The sequence below is a fragment of the Phalaenopsis equestris genome, unplaced genomic scaffold (genome assembly GCF_001263595.1).
Source record: "Phalaenopsis equestris unplaced genomic scaffold, ASM126359v1 Scaffold234493, whole genome shotgun sequence".
Lineage (NCBI taxonomy): Eukaryota > Viridiplantae > Streptophyta > Magnoliopsida > Asparagales > Orchidaceae > Phalaenopsis > Phalaenopsis equestris.
In genome coordinates, this window is record NW_018252404.1 from 1 (window position 1) to 554 (window position 554).

The 554-nt window shown below is 45.5% G+C and overlaps 1 protein-coding gene across 1 annotated transcript in view; it reads left to right on the top strand.

Moving 5' to 3' along the window:
- Positions 1-248: 248 nt before the first annotated feature.
- Positions 249-554, top strand: part of LOC110038951 (protein transport protein SFT2-like) — a gene marked incomplete in the record, with an annotated part of 13,783 nt that continues 13,477 nt past the window's right edge. Inside the window, 1 exon segment of the mRNA XM_020743886.1 lies at positions 249-531. Coding sequence (XP_020599545.1) covers positions 475-531 — 57 coding nt within the window.

The window sequence follows — 554 nt, forward strand, 5'->3', positions numbered from 1 at the left end:
CAAAATCCTCTGATGTGTCTAATGGCGAAGAAGCTTAGCTCAGCCGAGTTAAAACTAGTTCAGTTTTGAAAACCCTAAACGCTCGGGGTCCTCCGAGAAAGAGAACCGAAAATCTCATAATCAGCTCATAATCTCACATCAGTATGAATGGACAACACATTTTTTAGAAATATTCAGGCGGTATTTGGGCCGGGTCGTGGGAAAATACACTTTTTTTATTTTTTTTTAAGGTGGTGGAAAGTGGATCTATCATTTTACAATATGCTTCACATATGACTTATTTTTATTGAAGCCTGGACGCAGAACTTTGTGCAAAATTTCTTCCCCTGCTCGGCCCTAACCCCCATTGATGGTGGAATAGCTGGTCGAGAAGTGCCAGATCTTGGTCGTCATACTTCTCGTCGCGGCCCTTGATTCTTCCCTTCTCGTTCAATGATACACGCGGTGTCGAATTGATTACTGGTTAGATAAGAGATGCAGACCGCCCAAGCTTGGTTCACCGGATACCCGAGCAGTAGCGAGCCGCAGAAAACCTCCTCCCCCCCCCCTTCCGC